Genomic DNA, 17,819 nt, shown 5'->3' with positions numbered 1-17,819 from the left:
AATATATGTTTGTAGATCAGAAGAGTTTTTTTTCAAGGTTTTATCTGGAGTTTTCTTTTATAGAGCAAGTGTTCCTTTCCTATTAGGCAGAAGGCCTCTCCTGCCTTTATTCTCCTGGCAATCACTTGTGATGTAAGCTTGAATCATCCACCCTGTGCTTGACTCTTCCTCCCCCGACCTCCTCATCTTACCTCGGCACCCTAAAAAAAGCCCTTAGCACCAGAAGCTATAACCATGGGTTTCTAAGTGCCTTTCTTATCTCCATGGTCTCTCTTGTCATAACACACCCCACATGTAATAATAGCTTAGTGGATCTAACACAATGATTTTATACTTTAACACTCCTCTTCAGGGCAAGTTCAGAAAACTTCCCTAACTCCCATTCTAGCTTTATCGCCCGCTACATGGATTTAATCTCACATTACAACAGCATGTCATGCGTACCTTGTCTCATGGATGTGTTTCTGAAAAGTTGATGTTTCAATGTATTGACCTAAAAAATGCCTGAAAGGTTGTAAACAAAACTAACCAAAATCATGAAAAGTTTTTTTGAGGAAAAAAAAAGTATGTGGACGTTGACAAGTCATGTCTATGCAACACAAATTCTTGTTAAGTATGACTTTTCAAGTGTCACTTTTCTGAAAGGACAGCTGTCTCTGGAGCAGGGGGAGCCATTATTTCTTGGTGATCTTTATGTCCTGTGTGTGGTCTCTGTTTTAACACACTAAGAGGCTGTTTCCTGCAAAAGGCTTGCCTATAAAGGAAAGCAGACAGCTGTTCAGCTGCTTGGCAGCCACAGGTGTCTCCGTGGGATATCTTTGGACACAGAAAAGCTGGCTTCTCCTGCTGGTTGGAATTTTATGAGCTCCGTGGGAGAATTTCTTTGTGGTCCTTTTCTCTACTATACTGTACTGTACATACAATAATTTGTGTGAAAACCAATTCTGATAACATTTTTCAAAGGCCCAAGGCTTAAGAGCCATAGAATTTTAGAGCCATCTATGACATCTTGCACTTATCCACCAACTTTCAAAAGGAGCACATCTTTTGTGTGATGAAATTTTCAATAATGCTGCTTTGTAGGAAAATATATCTCACTGCTACCTGGTTCACATATTGTTTTGCAGTGTATATTTCAGATGTTACCATTAAAGTGTGTATTAGTGAGGAGTTCCCATTGTGGAGCAGCAGAAATGAATCCAGATAGTATCTGAAAGGATGAGAATTCGATCCCTGGCTTCCCTCAGTCGGTGGGGGATCCTGTGTGGCCATGAGCTGTGGTGTAGGTGGTAGATGCAGCTCGGATCCTGCGTTGCTGAGGCTGTGGCGTAGGCTGGCAACTGCAGCTCCAATTCGACCTATAGCCTGGAACTTCCACATGCCATGGGTGCTGCCTTAAAAAACAAAACAACCAAACAAGCAAAATGCGCATTAGCATTGTTTCAATGCCCCCATTGAGCAGCCCTTAGACTGTAGACTGAGCAAAGAAGACACGTTTCTACTCCCACTTTCCTTAGAATGATGTTCTGTAGCTCCTAATTGGTCTCTGGTTCCTGTGAGGATAGCACAGGAAATATCTTCTCCATAGTTTCTGTGGTATATACTTGACTGCCAAACATATATTGACTTGGCTATATTAGTTTAATTGCCCTCACTAAAGTATAAATATAGTTAGGACATTAGGCAAATGAAAAGAAGCAATGGTAAATTGAATTTATACTTTATTAAAATCAAACAATTCTGACAACCCTGAAGTGCATATTCAGTAATATTGTATAACTGTACATTGTTCTTTATAAAACTTCAGGTCATGTCTAATTAACAAACATTTGGACTGTATCCTAAATGTCCACTGTTTTCTGAAACTTCTTAAAGATCCGTGGCACATTCTGAAAGACATCTGAGTAGGGGTAGCACTGTGATACCTTCCCATCGGAAGGGCTGGCTCACTGGTGGAATTCTGCATTTTGCAATTCTCCTAACCCTGGAAGTTTTGCTAACAGGAAGTGCAGCTGGTTGAGCCTTCCAGGAAAAATTCTAACTTATTAATGCTTCTTTTGTAGCTTCCATTTTTGGCTTGCAAATACTTCCTCAGAGTACTAGAACCACTTCTAGGCAGAAATGAAGGTGGAGTCCAAAAGGAAGAGAGAGGAAAAGGGGGGAAATGCTTATTCCTCACCTCTCGCCATGAAAAAATCACATGAAACTGTTGCCGGACCCATGAAAGGACTGCATATCTTATATCTGCAAACTATGAAATAATGTGAATCCATTGGGGAGAAAAATCATAGTACCTAAATGCAAAAAGTAATCACTGGATTATTATAACCACAGTGTGACTAACATCTTTGTTTTCCATTAAGGTGACATATCTGTTTGACAATGGAGGGACAGTCTTCTTTGCTATTTTTATGGCAATATGGGGTAAGTATGTTCTCCCATTACTTACTTCCTGGCCTTATTTTCTGAGGCTGTTGCTATGTTTCTTCACATTCACACACACACACACACACACACACACACACACACACGCACACACACGCACACACACGCACACACCCATATGCCCTCCCCTTAAGCACACTCCATATATTAATTTAACAGTAAAATCCCTTGTTCTGTATAACTTCTTCACACATTCACTGTTTCTTGGGGAATTTAATTCTTGCTCCAATCCTCTGATCCCTAAAGCCTTGGCCTTCCTATACAATGGAGTGTATTTTCCTGCCAAAACAGGCAGTAATTAAAGACAAATGGAAACATACTAGAATCCAAATGAAGCTTCTTCTTGCATTTTCACTTGTAAAAGTGATGCTCAGAAAATGTTTTGTTTGCTTAAGGCTTACATTCCTGTATTTATTTAACCTTTATTTATTTTAACTTAGAGATTCAGTATCTATTCCATATGTGATTGAACAGTAACCTCTAATACAAAATAAATCCTGTTCCTATCTAGTATCTTAAAGCTGTGAAAATTATCTCTAGGTATATATATTGGCTGACTTTTTCACCATGTTGCTCACTGAGTTTTTAAATAACCCAATTAATTGACTCCTAAAGTAAATCACACATTGGACTTCCCATTGCTTTAAAGGCAAGCGATTGCTTTCCTGGTTAGGGTCAGCTTTCCTACCTGGTTAGGGTCTGTTGAATGCAGAGTCCCTGTCAGCTTGGCAACTCAAGGGGCTAAATGTATACCTGCTGATAAGGAAAAGTAAAACATTCTAGAATACAAGTCTCTCATTCCCCTTACCTTCATTTCCCAGAAACAGAAACTCTGTGTGATACTTTCTTCATAGCTTTAAGTCAAAGATTAAAAAAAAAAAAAATCACCTTGCAGTTTTTCTTCTGAAAATGTGAACTTTTTATATGGCATTAGTTCTACATGGGAAGCACTGAAGAGTCCATCCATTAGTTTTTTGTCTAACCTCGCCCCCACAAAAAAGTAAAAATATGATTTTGGGTCCCTATTTTCATTGAAGGATTTTTTAAAATTAAATTGTCAGGCAGGGCAATCATGGTGAAATCTTTCGGTTTTACCTAATTCCATAAACATTTCTTACTAAGAAAAAAATAGACCCCAATACAAATTAAGGTGATTCAGCACAGCCAAAAAATGGTAAATAAGGAAGACTTTCAGATGATTTATCCTCTCTTTGTTTCTGCCACTAGTCTAATGTTTTGACAGTTCTCCTTGGCACAGGCCACGTGGCAGTGTTCTCACTTCAGCTTTTGGAAGATGGACTTGAAAAGGCCAGAATGTAGGTGCACAATCGCCATTAGAAGCCTGTTTTCCCTTTTAGTTTTATACTGAGGTACGAAGTGGAGGTATGTCATCCATAGGAATGCCATCGTGTGCATTTTCCAGGCCTGCTGGAGTAGATGAGTCATTCGCAGTTGGGTTGTAATAGCTGGAATTCCCAAAACTCACATCATAAGGTTCCGGTGCATTATCTAGTCGCAGAACTAAAAAAAGGAAGTAAAAATTGTTTATAGTGACAATCTAGAAGATACATACTCAGGCATCAGCTACACTATAGGAATGGTTTTGAACGAGTAAGTAGTTAACAGTTTTTATACGGACTTTGCCGATACTGGTTTTGAAATTTTAAATAAGTTGATATTTTTCAAGCCACCTTTTTTTTCCCTTAAAATGAGGAACAGTTTAATTTCCAAAACTTCACTTCTGATGGTCCAAAAATAAAGAGATTAATACAAAGATCACAACAAAATACAGCAATGTAAAGAAATATTGACATGTCTCATTGACTTTTGAACCTTGTGAATTCACAGCCTTGCCAACATGTTCAGAATTTTTACTTTTGGTATAAAAATAATTTTTGAAAGTGAAGAACTTTAATTTTAAAATCAGTGTCATTATTTCACCAAGTGTCCAAATATCTTTATGGGTGAGCCATGGAAGATGGAGTGAAAGAAAACTATTGGTGAAACCTTATATTTCCTTCTGATAGATCCAAGTTATTATGCACTTGAGGTTTTCTGATTGAAAATATAGAAGACATTTTTTTCTCTTTCAGCAAACAGCCAATGATTATTTCCTTAATAAACTTAAGTTTATTTTTAAAGAAAACTTGTCATGTACTAGGTACCTAAATACTATAGCAGTGACTAATTACTAATTAGGCTAGTAATGTAATTATTCAGCTAGGTATTTTCATGTCCTACCTGTTCCTTAAGCCATCTATTTACAAACTGAGCTGTCAGGAACCTTAGGGATTTTGGAGAGGTCTCTCAAAGCTGCCTTGAAGGAGCAAAACAGGTGTTGTGATTCAATTATCCCATTATGTCTCAATCACAACATCTTAGATTACATCAAGTTGATAGACTGAGCTTTGGGGTATGATTACATAAAAAGAAAATATTCTAAAGTTAAAAAAAAAGTTCAGAAATTTCTGGATTGAAATCCTATCCTTCCATTTTGAAAAATGATATTTTTTATTTTCTACAGATTGCTAGAAACCCATAAATAGAATTCACTTAAAGTTACAATTAATGGATTTGGTTCTGAAAATGAATATGTTAATAATGATCTGAACTTATCAAAAATCAACAAGGCTTTATTAATGGGATCCAAGAGAGTCACTTAACTATCTCTATGGTGACAAGAATCCCTTGAGTAAATCAGAAAACAGATTTCTTTCCTGGAATTTATATTAAAAAAAGAGATGAGTCAAGTATTTGATGTGATCTCATTTCTGATATAATTAATATTGTATTATTGAGAGCAAACTCAGTGCTTTAATTCTTAGCTGATATATTTCTCCTTCATGATGTGGTTGCTTTTTCCACCACATGAGTTGGAAATTTTTGAGTCAAGGTGACTTTACCCAGATATGCAGCTCTTTAGTGATTCTGTTTTAGAGACTCATTAATGTAACTCATAGAGGGTATTGTATATGTGTAAACTTTGGAAGAGAAGAGCTCCAAATTAGAATAAATTGTTCAAATTACTGCTGCTGAGATCCAATAATGGTAAAGAATGGCTTTGCCCTTACTTGCTAACAAAACTGACCTTTTTGTTCTTAATATCATACAATTATATTTCAATTATGATATGTTTTAGGTTCTAGAAATTTTTTTTTAAAATCAATTGTGATGCAATGAGCAACAGTTCCACATGGCTTTAAAATCTTACTCACAGGTCCATTATTATTTTGGTAATGTCCTTTGAGGAACAGAGAGTAGATCAAAATAATCTTTATTTTGTTTCTGTCATAGGAATCTCCGAATTCCTTCTAGAAAATTCAGTGAACATTAGCATCCTTACTTAATTAAACCACTGTGTGCAAGCAAAGTTCTGAAAATTGTTTTTACCTGGTTCATTTCTGTCGTCATAAAGTCGCCGATGGGAGAATGAGTCTGTTTTCCTTTTTCCACACAACAAGTAGCCAACGAGACTAAGCAGGGAAGCACCCAGAATAGCACCCAAAATGGCCCCAAATACTACTCCTGTATTTCTGTTCTCTAGAAGACAAAAAATAATTTACAGATAAGAAACAGGAAATAATTATTCAAAGAACAGAAATATATGCATGTGGACTTGCTGTAAGAAAAGAATATTTAACACTTCTTTTATATTAGATAATTGATATCATCCAGATATATCTATATATCGATATATATATATATATACATCAATATATAGGGAGAGTGTATGTTTCATAAAGTATTGAGCTTTAAGATATATTGGAAAATATACTTCCTGATAAAACCATACAAAATTTGAATTATCTCGAAATACTTCTAAGCCTTAGTTTTATAACTGTCTCATTACTTATTAACGCTAATAATACTAAAATACCATGTGTATGCTCCATTAAGATCTAATTTCTATGTTGGATCCTATATTAAGTTTTTAATCAACTCTTGCTGTAATGATGAGATAAACTTTGAGTTTGCTTCTATAATAATCCAAAGTAAAAAGCTAATGGGGGTAAGTGGGTAATAGAAAATGAACCTACAAACCCCAAGTAAAAAGGCCTTATATGGAGAGAGAAATGTATCCTGATAGAGAATATTTCCAAATACAACAAATAGACCAAACAAGGCAGGATGTTTGCATTGTAAGCAGATATGTAGATCTGGTTTAAGGGAGTCCCAAATTGCACCCTATCATTCCCTTACCAAGTGCCTTAATTGAAGACTAAGTCATCAATAAACTACTTAATGCTCTCTGGATTCATACTTAGTGCATTTTATTTTCAAGTTTAAAAAAAAATTCTTGAGAAGTTCACTAATTGGGGACACACAGGGGGTCTTAGAGGGTCTCTAATTCTATATCAGACTCCATATATGTACAAAAAAAAAGTTGGAAGGTTAATAGCAGCACATTTTTTACTAAAATAAAAGTGAAGTGAAATAACTAAGTCTTCTTTATCTGATTGAAGAGCAATGGCAGGAGTAAGTACTTAGTATTCTCAATATGTATATCGGTGGCTTTTTTTTGGCCCCATGTGGGGGATGCTGAAATTCCCAGACCAGGAATCAAACTCATACCGTAGCAGTGACCCAAGCCACAGCAATGACAGTACCAGATCCTTAACCCACTGAGCCACCAAGCAACTCTGATTATTGGGTTTAGAAAGACAAAACAAAGAATGTTTTTTTAAAAAATCTTGTGAATTATCAGAGTATTATAAATGGAAAGTTGTCTTAAAATAATGAAAATATATGTATATATATTAGTTACAGTGATATAATAAAGTCTAGATTTCAGAATTTAAAATTTTTCCTGTACACTGACAACTTTCAGTATATACGAGTTGGTATTTACATCATTAGTATAATTTGTAGATTGATTATATTGGATATCAACGATTTTGTGGTGGGGAGAAAAGAGGAGTATTTTTTTTTTAAGTTCAGAAAACAAAAACCTGATTAGACCTGAGAAAATAAAATGAAATGACTTTTCATTAAATATTAGAGTTCTCTTTTCACTTTGTTTTAAAGCTTGACTAATACCTAAATGAAACAGAAATGTCCCCAAACACAGTTTTCTTGTGATACAGCTAAATTCAATTTTTATGGTATTTAGTAGGTACCAAACTCAAAATTAAGGAGGCTATCCTTTTTTTGAGTGTTCATTTTTTCAGATCAGTATTCTGTTTTCCTATGATTGCTATGTAGTTTCATATAATTTACGTTTATTTATTTCATTCTATTTTCAAAACTCACGTGCATATATTTTTAAAATTCAGTTGTATTCTTAAAGCATGTGAAATTTCAGGTAGTCCTTCTGAGATGCAGTAAAATTTCTCAAAACTGTACCACTAACCTCAGTTTTTATTTCTTTTGAACCTAACCTACTTCTCATTTTGTCCCACTATCTTATCACATTCCCATACAGTAATGACTAGTACATGCTGACTGAAGCCCTAAAATTCCTTCACTATTTACTATGAATATCACGGTCGCCCCCCAAAAGGAGAACCACCTGTACTATTGCTGTCTCCTCCATTTTCCCAGCATGACACATTCCTTAGATGTAATGATTTCACTTGGAGATTTAGTTTCACACAAAAGGAAAGTTTAATCCATTTATATTTACCTTCTTGGGGGTCTTCTGTATTTGGAAAGATTTTTGACTTATTGGTGAATTTCAGGGTGGGCTGTAAAGTTGTTTCTTGATATGGGGTAAGCTCCGCCAAGCTGTCTCTGGTTGTGGTATGCCAACCATCTGTTTCCATGACGGAGGTCACAGGTGTGGTGTTTGGTCCTGAAGGGAGGTTGTTAACTGTAATGGAACTGTTGTCAGGAGCTTTCATAGTATCATTGACTGAAGACCAAGTGATGTTTTCTGAAGATACAGTAGCTGTAGCATTGGGAGGTATAGAGACTTGCAGAGAGTTTTCATCTGCTATAGATGAATTCCAAGGCAACTTAGAAACAAAGCTGTGGATAGGGCTTGGGGAAGATGTGGGCATGGGGCTCGGACTCCTGGAAAAGTTGTCTGTTGACAAATTATGATGGGAATTTATTCCATGGGTTTTATTTGATAGACCCCCAAGAGATAAATTACTTGCCTTGGAATTGGAGGTTTCTCTATTGTCTTTATCTAAGGTTAAATTTGCTTTACTTTCCAAGGGAACAGATTCATTTTCCCCTGTTTTTAAGCCTTCTGAAATGCTTTGTGTTGTATTTTTTCTTTGATCTTCTTGCCCATGGCTTCCAAATAGTAGTAAACTAAACAAAGTTAAAATCAACAGAATTTTGGCTGAAGTCAACATTGTAATCTTCATTGGTATAGGTGTTAATGAGGAGAATCTGAAAGAAAATAATTACCATGTGAACTTTTAAGTGAAGTATTGAGGTGTTTTTTTGTTTTTGTTTCTGTTTTTTTGCAATGGAGCTGCATTTTTAAAGTGATTTAAGAAATCTAGAGATATAATGCTGAGATGGTAATACCAGACTTTTTATTCCAAAGGTTGTTTTCTTTGGATTTTATTAAAACTAGAGTCACTGAGTTCTATTTTCTATATAATATTTCTTTCTTTCTTTCTCTAGATAAATGCCATGCAAAAACTTTGTCAAGCCAGACACTACTATTTTATTATTCCAAAGATCATTTACTTGGGGAAAATTGAAATACACACACACACACACACACACACACACATTATTATATATGGACTGCTAAGTAAAATTTTTCATGAAATTTTCATGTAAATATAGGGCATGTAGAGCTGGCTGATTTCTTCAACCTAGTTTAAAAAAAACGTGTTCTTTATAAAGCCTTAATTTGAAATATTTATTATGAAAAAGATGTTATTGATTATACACTAAACATACCACTTTAAAGTAAGTCAGTCAGGAACTCCACTTGAAAACATTTATTAGTTTCTAATTTAGTTACTTGAATTTAAAGTTAACATCCCTTTTTTCACAATGTCTTTACTTCACATTACCCTTTTTCCTATTAATTTCAAATTACAGAAAGTCAGAAAAACTCTCAGATTTGGGGATTCTTTAATTTAATCCCTTATAGTATACATTAAGAATCTAATTGGGAATGCATGTGGAAAAAATTACCTGACTAGATAGTGGTAGAGTTGGCGTTTGAAACTTTGGTTCTGACATTTAATCCAGGCATGTTATTCTGCCTCTTAAGAGTGGAAAAGCCACAATTCATGGATAGGAGGATATGAGGAACAGGCTTTAAAATTATGTTTATATTGTAATTTTGGCTTCTATTATGAATAACATGAAAAATAATCATCATCATAAGCAGTTGCTTTATTAACTGAGTTCACAGTGGTCTGCAGATTAAGTGAAATGATTTAGTCTGAAGCTAAACAATATCCGACTTATAGTAAGCAGTCAATAAACATTAACCTCAATCTCTTATTATTAAAATGTAATCATATTTCTATAAACGTCTTAGAGTTTATATCATCTCATTTGATCCTCACAATGATCACTTGAGTAAAAAAAGAATAGCTCACATTGTTGCCATTTTGCAGGTTCAGAGTGGCCAGTGATGGAAGCTGATAATTGAAAAAAGCAGCACTGAAAGCCAACTTAATTAGGTGCTAAACTTTAAAGTGTTTTTAATTGAAGAAAAGTATTCTTTAAAAAAAAAAATGTTAGACTATCCCTCCTCAAACAATAAAGCCTTAAATCTGATTTTACATTATTTGAATTGTACCTTAGAGCTTATTTTTCACTAAAAGTCTCTAGGATGATTGAGATAAGAAAAGGGAGGAGGTGCAACTGCTGTAATTTAGGTCCAACATTAATTGGCCATTTCTTAAAATCTCTCCCAGAAATTTCTACAAATATTTTCAACCTTGATGATTTTTCATTGGAGTCTGAGGACCCTGTAAGTACTCTCCCTGATTATCATTTGGTTTTAAGTGCTCTCCTCCTTGCTTAATGATTTCTTATATAGCGATCCAACTTAAACATATCTAATACGTTGTGATAGAATATTTTTTTTCTCCAAAAGCTTTTAGCAAGCAGTTCATACCTGTGGATTTCTAAGGTTTAAAAGATAACAATAATTTCCATGCCATGTGCTTATCTCTTAGAAAAATTCTATTTAAAAAGCAAGCAGACCGATATACAGGAACATCCATAAGAGCATTATTTGTGTGTCTCCAACCTAAACATCCGTCAGTAACATGTTGAATAGTAAACTGTAATATTTCTACATGGAAAAGTAAACTAGACCTACACATAATAACATGAGTAATTATCACAAACATAGCACAGAGCTTAAAGTGACAGTTGTACTGTGTGATTCCATGTGCATAAAGTTCAAACACAGGCCAAAAAACCTCCTAGAATGTTGGAAGTCAGGAAAGTGGTTGCTGGTGGGAAGGGAGAGGATAGTGTTAGCTGGATGGACATGAAAGGGGCTTCTGTGAGTTCCTGATACTCTATTTCTTGAATTTGGTAGGGATTATACAGGCGTTTGTATTTGTGATAGTTCTATTTGTTTCATTTGTTTTTCTGTGATAATCAGGAAAATTCACTTAGATCCTAAAATGTTAACATAATTGGAAGACGTATGACTATTATGTACTTACTGTATCAGCTGCTTTGCAGATTTTCTCATTTAATTCTTAAAATAATCAGTGAGGGATTATTAATCCTAAATTACAGATGATTAAATGGAACTTTAAAAAAATGAGTAATAGCTAGTGACTGAAAGATAGGGTTAGGATTCAAACCTTGGCTTTAAAAGCTAGTAATCACTCATCTGTATAACAAAAGTTACAAAGAAATATAAAATTTGGTACTCTACTGTTTTTTAGAACTTTTTCCTGAAAACATTTCTTAGCACAGGTCCTCCAAATTTAATTATTTTAACTAGAGCAGTTGATAATCTAGTATTTTTAAACATTGGAAAATTAGGGACTTCTACCTTAAGTATCTCTCAAACATACTAAATAAACTTGTATCCTAATTTAAGAAAATCTAACAGTTGTCGTCATAGTTTCTAGGTAAACACTTTTACCATGTAGTTTACAGATTAACATGAACACAAGAATGATTATCCCCAGGATCTGTAGTTCTGGGACATTTCATTAATCCATTGCCTCACCTAGCACATTTAAAATACAATTCAGTTCAGTTTAAAAGTACTTCTATGGATCTTTTCAGAGACGCTCTTTCCTGTGAACTCTGTTAAATTCATAGCAAACTTTAGAGTTTTTTTCATTGTCTACTGCCAGTGATCTGATTTGCTTATGCATTTTACTTGCCCACCTGTCTCAGTGTTGGGCAGTTTAACTTGCTTTCCCTAAACCTTAGCTTTTTGGTTATTTTCTCTTCCTAATGAAGCGTTCATAGGAGCACAGGTGCAACGGAATGACCCTTAGATGTTCATCTGATTTTCTCATAATGTCATATGAGGAACATGGCATAGAGCTTTTGCTCCCTTCCCATAATGAGAATCCACACATCAAGTCATCAAAGTGAGTTTTGTTGTCCTTGTTTCCCTTTGCTGGCAACCTGGAACCACTAAGAAGATATCTCTGCCCTTCACCCAGCTTTTGATTGTAACTTGAAAACCTAAGGTATCTGCACCTCCAATGAGACAAGCATTCTGTTACTGCCTATCATTTCTTAACAGGAAAAGAAAGAAAGGGAAGTGTGGGATAAGACAGTCTGTTGTGAATACCACATGCAATTTATTCCAAAATTTATATAGTTGTGGGTAAGGCTTTTGTGAATATTGATTTGTTGCTGTTGTCCCAGGTTGGCCTCTGGGAACAGCTTTGCTGCTGCTCTCTGGCTTCTAAGAGAACCAGCTTCTACCTCTTCCTCAGGTGCTTTCATCTTAAAGGAACAAAAGCAGCCAGGAACTGAAGCCATCAGCTATTCAGAACCCCAGCCCTGGATTTTCTGGGGCAAAGACTAGGCAATTTTGGTTACGTTGGACCCCATTCTGAATTGAACAATGCATGTTGTAAGCAGGAAAGGTTAGTGGTAGTGGTCCAGAGGCTCCAGAGATCAATGAAAGAAATGTGTTCTTTATGCTTTTTTCCCAGTCTCTCTTCATTTCTTGAGTTGAGATATTTAGACTATGTTGTATATTTGTAATGTCAAGTTTAGCTGGATGATGGATGACATGCTCATGTGTTCCCTAATTCATCAGTCAACCAGGTACAGGGTGGAGGCAGAGAGAATATGGGAATGAAATAAAGTGAAATTGGAGGGAGAGAAAGACACTCAGGAGAACCAGGTAGCATCATTTCTCCTCCTTCTCTTTGCCCCTTCTTGCCTCTAGGTGGAAATTCCTAAGAGGAATTTTGAGGATATAAAATAGGAACAGAGATAAAATCATTAGAAACTTGAAAAACTTCTAAGCTTAAAATTATAAAGGAAACAGAAGGAGGGAGGAGGATTTCCAGCTACTTTGTGATACCTTAAAGACTACAAATCTCTCTGTATTTATTGAAATGTTTTTATTGTTTCTAGTGTTTAATAAGTTTTAAAATATACTTTCAGAGAGTTTCACTGTTTTTTAAGAAAAAAAAAATTCCTCTATGCAAAGAAAATGAACACTATTTTCTCCCCGTCTTTGGTATTGGCACTAAAAAGTGGTTTCACATTCCTCCTTTGTATAGAGGGCTGCAGGAGGTGGCGAAAAGGGGAAAACAAAACCCTTCTGGCCATTAAGGGAAGCAAATCCACATTCACTGCACATAATATTGCTCCCCCTTAAGTTTGTAAAGTTATTATTCTGTCCAGACTTCTCCTTGTAACTGAGTCGTATCCATTTTACACCAAGCTTTAAAAATAACTAGTTACCCTGGTTTGTGTCAGGTAATCAACCCAGGCAAGAGAAGAGAGATGCTAGTCATTCTAAACTAAATCAAAATCAAAAATTTTAAATATAAACATTAGGTACACTAAGTGGATAATATAAAAACATGTTTCTGCAGCGAAATAATAAGGAATTTATACTGTGCTACTTCTCTTAGTTGCCTGTGATAGACCTTATTCTAGATCTCAGGCTACAAATTCAGACAGATGAGTTTTGTTTATCTTTGTCATAAGCAACTCAGTCTGACATGTAGCCAATATCCCAGGCAGACCTTGCGTGTTACTCTGAGTGGCCTTTTCCAATCTTGGACAGTATTTTGCTTTCTCTAAATGGAAGATCCATAATAAATGAAGAGAAAAGGAATTTTGCTTCCAGAAATGCCTCTTTTATAGGAGAGTTTTGAATGGATGAGATTTAACCAGCTCAAAAGTACGATTATACCTCAGGACTCTAGGCATATCATTCACTTTATTTGATTTTAAAAGAAAGAAATGAAAAACATGACTTTCCCTCAGGGAAGAAAAAATACAAAAGTTTGTGAACACCATTCTAATTAAAAGACTGAGGAAGGCATAAAGCACAGGAAAGTATACAGAATGTCATACTCCCTGCTAACTTGGGCATTCTCAGTCATAAACTTCAATACTGAAATAACAGAAAGATTATGTCTCCAGAAGAAATATTCTGGATTCAAATTCCAAAACATGGGGTTTTCGGCCTTCTATTATGTTTCACTGTTGAAACATCTCTGTGGATTGACTAGAAAGTGGCAAATGGCAAATCAATGTGTCTTTAATAAAAGGTGCCTTACAGAGCCACATACTGAAAATAATTTTAATAAAACTTAACCCACATCTTAATTCCATGGGATGTCTTCTGCAACGACTGGTTTATTAGCCTTTTAGATTTCCAATGATTCCATGTGTATTTACCTCATACCATGCTACGTAAAATAATTACATACACAACATTTTGCCAGTTTTTGATTAAGAAAATCTTTGGAAAAGATATATAGGAGCTTGTAATTCGTTGCATTAGCAGATTGTTTTCCAAAAGCTATCGTATTCTAATACATCAGCAAGAACTTCTAGGTGCAATATATAATTTAAATCTAAATATTCAATTTATATTTATGCAGGCACTTCCGCTTTAAACATTTTGGAATTTTTACTAAGATCTGACTTAAGGAAACTCTCATAGTTATGTACGTTTTAAGCAAGGTTTTTATTTAACTCTTCAGCTGTTTTCATCATCTAGCAAACTTGGCAGTAATTCTTAAAATTAACTCAACGCAACTGCTCATTTGGAAGATAATTACTTAATGGAACAACTACCTGCCTTTACAAGGGTCTCTGTAGGTAATGGCTGGACTGTTCTGCCAAAAAGTTCAGCTTGCTTTGATTCTCTTGGGTAAATAAATAAGAGAGAGAGGAAGAGAGAGAGAGAGAGAGAGAGAAGGATGAGGGACCAGGAATCCTATGTAATCCAGCACACACTTACCTTCAGGCCTAGGAGTTGTTTACAAACAGGAACTGAAATCTCACAGCTGCCGTGTCTGGAATGAGACTGCTGCGCATTAGAGAAAGCAGACGGGTTAAGTGTTCCAACAGCGTCCCACTGCGCAGGAGGGTGCCAGAGAAACAAAATTAGGTGGTGCTGGCTGTATCTTGCTTGTGTAATAGAGCACCCAGGAACCTGACTGACCTGCTTCTCAGCTGTCAGCATGAAGATATCACCTCATTCAGGCCTTTAAAAAAAAAAAAAAAAAAAAAAAAGCCCAACCCTCCAGCTTTCATGGGTTGGCTTTGACTTCAGGACAGGCCACTTCTCTTGAGTGTTGGCAAACAAAGGGCATACATTTCTTACCCTAAGTGGAAAAAAATATATATATATATGGACAAAGACTTTGGTAATGGGTGCTGGTATATCAGCAATTTCTGACACATGCTGGGTCCTCCTTTTCAGATGAGGAAACCCAAAGGAGTCAGGCCTTGCACCTGTTGCTCATGGTGGCCATGGCCGCATGCTGTTCTCCTAATTCATAAACCAATATGTCTTTCCCGAAGTGGGGATGCCCTAATATGTGTACTTAAAACCCAAACAGAGAAAGCATAATGGGCTCAGTAGTGAGGGGCCCTGTCTGCAGTACACTGAATTCGGATTTAGAGGAAGTCACACTTAGCACAAAGTGAATGAATGCATATTGGATCCCATAGAAAGCAGTGAAATGTTAAGTTAGAGATCACCACCAGAATTGAGGTGGGGTTGTTTGCTGACTTTCAGAAGTTTGGGGAGTAAGAGGGACCGGCTGAGAATGGCCACGTGATCTCAAGTAATCCTGGGAGCCTGCTCAATTAAATAGTTTCCATCCTGTGTTCTCTTTGCTTTTCCTCTCAATTTAGAAGCTGGAGAGTTTCAGAAGAGCCCGGGTAATGCTTGATTAAATACTAGAGTTGAATAACAACCTGGCATACTTCCTTCACATCCTTTCACAGCTGATGAAAGGGAGAAGAGTGAAACTGCACTTTCTGGGGTATTCTGCACATCAATATTTGGGGACTGGCGCCAAGGCCTGTTCAGCTCAGTATGAACCTTTAGTTTCTGTTGCACAAGGAGATAGGTTTCCAGCTGCTGAGAGAGAAAATGAAACTTTAGCTAAGGTTCAGGTGCTTCAGACTGAATGCAAAGAATCTGCCCAGTTAATTGACCCCAAGAAAGAACAAGGTAATTCTATAGTTTAAAATTTTCTGAAGCCCAAAGGCCCTTCAGAGTTTAATTAGAAATCGACCCAACCCCTAGAAAATATTCACTCAAAAGCTCTTTAAGGGAGTTCCCACTGTAGGGAAGTAGGTTAAGAACCTGACTGCAGTGGCTTGGGTTGCTGCAGAGGCATGGGATTCCATCCCTGGCACAGTGCAGTACATTAAGGATTCTGCATTGCTACAGCTCTGGGGTAGGTTACAGCTTAGAGTCAGTCCCTGGCCTGGGAACTTCCATATTGCCATGGGTGCAGCTATTAAAAAAAAGCTGTTCAAGCTGTATCTGCACTGGTATGAAGAAAAGCAGGTTAAATTCAATCAAATGACTGGTTACTGACCAATGGCTTAATAAAATTCACTTGGTTATTTTCATATTAGCCAGTTACTAGGGGGAAAAATCCAGCTGAATATTTTATGTCTGTACTTAGAGAACTGAACATGACTTGGCAGGATTGGGTGTACCATACCCTTAGGGGTTATCCTAGATACGTGTATGAATATCATTACCACTTTCTATTTAACCATAGTAATTATGGCCTATACCAGGCATGGAAATTACAAGGCACTTTTGCTACATTTCTTTGCTTTGGCTGCCGCAAGAGCCAATATTCATCTCTACTGACCCTCTTTTCTGAAGACTGTAAGGTGTAGCCTCAGAATCCTTTTCATTATTGCCTTCCTGACAACCATAACGGACTGATTGAAACTGACCCTAGAGATAATCTTATATGCCCTCCCTGTTATGAGCACATCTGGAAGTGAAGCTGTAAAACAAAAACTATGCATAAATTCAACATCTCAGTTATTACTTAGTTGTGATCAGACACTTTTATGGAAGAACCTGAGTTGAAGTTAAAAAGTAATTTCTTACCAAACAAACAATTCTTGCTGAGATACATTCCAGGTATATTCCATGCTCTAGGTAAGATCAATACCATCTTGGACCTTATTTCTCCAGAGGAACTCAACCAACCCAGGGACAATTACCTGACAATTTCATCAGCCGAGCCAGCTGAGATGACATATTGTGCAATTCGTATAGAATTTTTGTTGTAATTTCTATGGAGGCTTTCATCTGGCATCTTCCAGTTGCTTAACACCCATTAATTAAGCTTCACAGTACATAATGGAGGAAAAACTACTGCCTCTTTGTCTGAGATGATGGGACCACTCCCCAGTGGGGATTCCAGGACATGAGGTCACATTACTGTGGCCAATGGATCTGAAAACAGAACCAGAGTGGACTTTTTTAGACCGTGCCTTAGATAAAACCAAAATATTGTTCTGGATCCAAAATGATATCTTATTTTACAAATCCTAGAGCACCATGTGCCGGTACTGATGTCACAAATAGGGAATTTGTTTCCATAGTTCAGATTCATTAATAGCAGGTCATAAGTCTGAAACAGGATAGGTATTGAGTTTATATTTTGTCTTCCCATAGAGGCATGGATTTTTTAATAAATTTGATTAAAAATTAATCAATATCATGGTTATACTATTTGAGGGTGTTTCAATGATATTCTTTATAAATACAGTGAAAATTGGTGGCTGGAAAATTACTTTAGGATAATAACAATTGTTTCAATATTCTGTTAGAAGAGAAATAGAGGGATCATTCTCATGAATGCTAACAGGTGTTTAGCAGACAAACATCTTTTTGTCTAAGTCATATGGTGTTATAACATGGTCTTCTTCATTTAACTGTAACTTTCTGGAAAGGTTAAACACTCCATTTTAATGCTAAGGACATTCTAGGACAATGC

At 36.1% G+C, this 17,819-nt stretch overlaps 2 protein-coding genes across 6 annotated transcripts in view; one reads left to right on the top strand and one right to left on the bottom strand.

Annotated features, from left to right (window-relative positions):
- ANO3 (anoctamin 3) overlaps nt 1-17,819 on the top strand; it is a 430,234-nt gene that overhangs the window by 347,777 nt on the left and 64,638 nt on the right. For all 5 annotated transcript variants that reach the window (XM_013987284.2, XM_013987285.2, XM_003122910.5 and 2 more), the window contains one exon: nt 2,364-2,424. In XM_013987284.2, coding sequence (XP_013842738.1) covers nt 2,364-2,424 — 61 coding nt within the window. The remainder of the gene's footprint in view (nt 1-2,363; nt 2,425-17,819) is intronic.
- On the bottom strand, nt 1,705-16,122 carry MUC15 (mucin 15, cell surface associated). Its single transcript, XM_021083239.1, has 4 exons — nt 14,795-16,122; nt 8,069-8,784; nt 5,836-5,985; nt 1,705-3,966 (listed from the first exon to the last, which is right to left on the bottom strand). The coding sequence occupies exons 2-4, from the start codon at nt 8,757-8,759 to the stop codon at nt 3,806-3,808; spliced, it is 1,002 nt and encodes a 333-aa protein (XP_020938898.1). The 5' UTR covers nt 8,760-8,784; nt 14,795-16,122; the 3' UTR covers nt 1,705-3,805.

Source organism: Sus scrofa, chromosome 2 (assembly GCF_000003025.6).
Source record: "Sus scrofa isolate TJ Tabasco breed Duroc chromosome 2, Sscrofa11.1, whole genome shotgun sequence".
NCBI lineage: Eukaryota > Metazoa > Chordata > Mammalia > Artiodactyla > Suidae > Sus > Sus scrofa.
This window is presented reverse-complemented; position numbering and strand designations above follow the sequence as displayed.